The sequence below is a fragment of the Lottia gigantea genome (genome assembly GCF_000327385.1).
Source record: "Lottia gigantea unplaced genomic scaffold LOTGIsca_63, whole genome shotgun sequence".
Classification (NCBI taxonomy): Eukaryota; Metazoa; Mollusca; class Gastropoda; family Lottiidae; genus Lottia; species Lottia gigantea.
The window spans coordinates 617,300-620,545 of record NW_008710145.1 but is presented as its reverse complement, the minus strand read 5'-3'; the positions used below and the strand labels follow the sequence as shown (position 1 = coordinate 620,545).

Genomic DNA, 3,246 nt, shown 5'->3' with positions numbered 1-3,246 from the left:
TAATCTTGTATTTGATAAAAATTTATATAAAAAATAGTATTTTATTAGTGCAAGATGTTTTTGAATCAAACACATGTAAATTCAAGAATAATTTAACATTAACTGGAATAATACACAATAACTTAGAGAAAATTTATAAATATAATATAAACTCAATTAGGTCAAAAAATATATACGATACTCTTATCAAGGATCACTTTGTGAAACCACGTGGTATAGAAACCTGGCAACAAATACTTAATAATATTTTGTCAGAAGAAGAATTTAAATTAATATTTAGAAAAATAAAAACTGTTATCTACAATACTAAAATTAGAGATTTTGAATTTAAATTTTTACACAGAATTATCTTTACTAATTTCAAATTACAAAAATAGGTTATGAAAATAGCTCACTATGTGATTTTTGTAGTAATGATATAGAAACAATTGAATATATCTTTTGATATTGTAATATATCCCAAGTTCTCTGGAATTTCCTATCCCAACTATTTATGGATCAGTATATCCCATTACAAATCACCACAACAGTAAAAATTTTTGGGATACCAATTATACCAGATAATATGTCTAAACCAATGTGGCACTTTGTAAATCATACAATGATTTGAACCAAATATTTCATTTATCAATCCAAACTTCTTAATTTAGAACCAAATATTGTAAGATATAAACGTTTTTTAACTGAAATATCCTTGATAGAATTGAATTGCTTACAAAACACCAAATTATATGTAGAAAAATGGCACTTTCTTTGTTTTTAGCACTTGTGAAGTGAATCAACAAAAATGTGAACAAACATATATATATAGTACAAATCAATGAAGCATTGGTTGAACAAACTGAACCGTTTTATAACAATCAGCAAATTGTAATTGATAGCTAGGTGTGACTATGGCAAGGGTACATTATTTTCGAAGCTGGGCAATAGTTTTTGATAAAATAAAACCATGGATTTAGCTTTAGTGATATTAAAGATAGTGGATTGGTGGTGAATGATTTGCCTTGAAAACTCTTCACTTGCCTTTTCTGTTCTTACTAGTTTTACATTGACTCTCTGTGTAAGCTAACATTTATACTACCTAATCTACGTGAATGATTAATAATCATTAATAATAACAAATACAATGGTGTCACACACTACGTATTTTACTGTAAGTAAAGAGTCTCCTTAAAAAAAAACCACACACACAAAAGAACTATTATATTTCGACGGTAACTTTTTGATTATGATGTCTACCGTATGTACCTTGTACACTATGTGAATAGAGGTTTATGTATAGTTTATGATATACATGTACATGTAGCTCAAAAATGGAAGTAAGATGGTCATAGTGACTGGCTGCAAATTATTGTTGTCTTTCCTTTTTGAACTATATCGGTTGACCAAATTGTGTTTTCTATTACCAAGATTTTTCAATAAATATCTCAGATTGTGTGGTACAACGACGTATTTTATCTAGATTCAAACAGTATAAATCATTTTCATTTTGTCGAAAAAATGCAGCTATTCTCCCAAATCCACTATTACTTATCACTAAAACATCAGACAGACTAAGAATTACTTGATCTAGTATCACTTTACGCCAACCATTGCATATATCAGTTTTATTTGATCTTTCAACATGGAACACTTTACCTGGGACATCAGAATAGACGTCTGGAAATATGGATCTGGCTTTTTCTCGAACAGTGTCACTATCAGTACTAATAAATATTCTATATTTAGAACTGTCATTATATTTTTTATAAAATTGCCATAAAACATTCATATTGTTTAAACTATTTACCACTCTAGAGTCACGTGGAATCGTTGGATTTTTTCCAAGTCGTATCTGAGCACTGATCAATTTTAGTCCTTGTTTTTTCAGATCTAAAAAAGGGTCAAGTTTTTCTTGAATATGTGGCCTTAACTTAAAAATACTGTGCCATACTACATTATATATTTCTGACATTGACAGGTGCTCCAACCACTTTAACTGTTTTTCATATCTTTTGTTTTGTCGGAGATAAAACACGAATTCTAAATTTAAAGAAAAAAAAATTACTTCTTCTTTATATTCTTGATCTAGATCCATTTCTATCATGGATTTCCTCAACTTGTTGGAATAACCATCTATAGCCGTGATTCTCTTTGAAGTTTTACTTTTAATATCATTGTTATCCACTATCCAGTTAATTTGATTCGGTTTGAACATTTGTTTTATATCACACGAATCGTTCATTATTACACCAAATTGTCTGTTCAACATAACAGATATAATATATGAAGCCACAATTCCTTTTTGTCTATCACCATATCCTCCACATAAGTTCTTCCCATCACAGATATAAATAACATATTTTGAACTGTTGGCATTTGAATAACTGAAACCTGTGTTCACATCAGACCTTATTCCAAAATTCATGATCCGATAATTATTTGAATACATGTAAAAGATTGTCAAAGACGACAAACCAGCTACCAGCAGGACGGAAAACAGTAAATTCTAAATTAAAAAAAAATAAAATTGAATGAACAATATTTTAATAATAACGAGAATTCAAAATTGAAATAAAGGTTCCATACGACTTTATTGTGGTCGAATATTGAAGGTGTTTGCTAAAGATGGTCGCATGAGATGGATTCACTGTAGAATTAAAATTTAGAGTGGGTGAAATTATTGAATATGGAATTGAAGCATATTGAATCAATATTAACCATCTTTAGCGGTTTTATTGATCTACTGTAACTATATTCTACTTAAACTCATACGACTAAGGGCAGACAGTCAATTTAATACATGTCGAAATATCGATTCCGAAATGACGGATATAATCAGATCTGTCTCTGAAGGGTTAACAGAAGAACTCCTCAATATAGCAATGCCAAAACGATGCCAAGTCACGAGGAAACATTGGCAAGTCGATGTGAAAAGAGTCTGAAATGTCTACATGACTTTAAACCAATTCGAATGGTAAAAGAAAACACAAACTCCTTTCATCAAGGAAAAAGACTCCAAAGCAAAACCGGCGTATGCAGTGGTTTCTGACCGTCTAGCTACAAAACCTAAACAAAAAGATCAAAATAAAAAGCAAGCACGACAACGTATGGCCTACTGTTGGGATTAAAACAGGAAATCGTCATCAATTTGGAACTCAACAACCAAAAAGAACGACGAATTCAAAGCAACAACAAGCATCAAGCAACCAAAACAAGAAAAAAAAATCTTGAAAAGGCCAACCTAAAAATAGGAAAACCAAATAA

At 30.1% G+C, this 3,246-nt stretch overlaps 1 protein-coding gene across 1 annotated transcript; it reads right to left on the bottom strand.

The window, feature by feature from the left end:
* Positions 1 to 1,402: 1,402 nt before the first annotated feature.
* LOTGIDRAFT_167021 (hypothetical protein) lies at positions 1,403 to 2,407 on the bottom strand (the record flags this gene model as incomplete). The annotated part of the gene is made up of 1 exon (XM_009064492.1): positions 1,403 to 2,407. One exon carries the CDS (start codon positions 2,405 to 2,407, stop codon positions 1,403 to 1,405), a length of 1,005 nt encoding a protein of 334 aa, XP_009062740.1.
* Between the last annotated feature and the right edge of the window lie 839 nt (positions 2,408 to 3,246).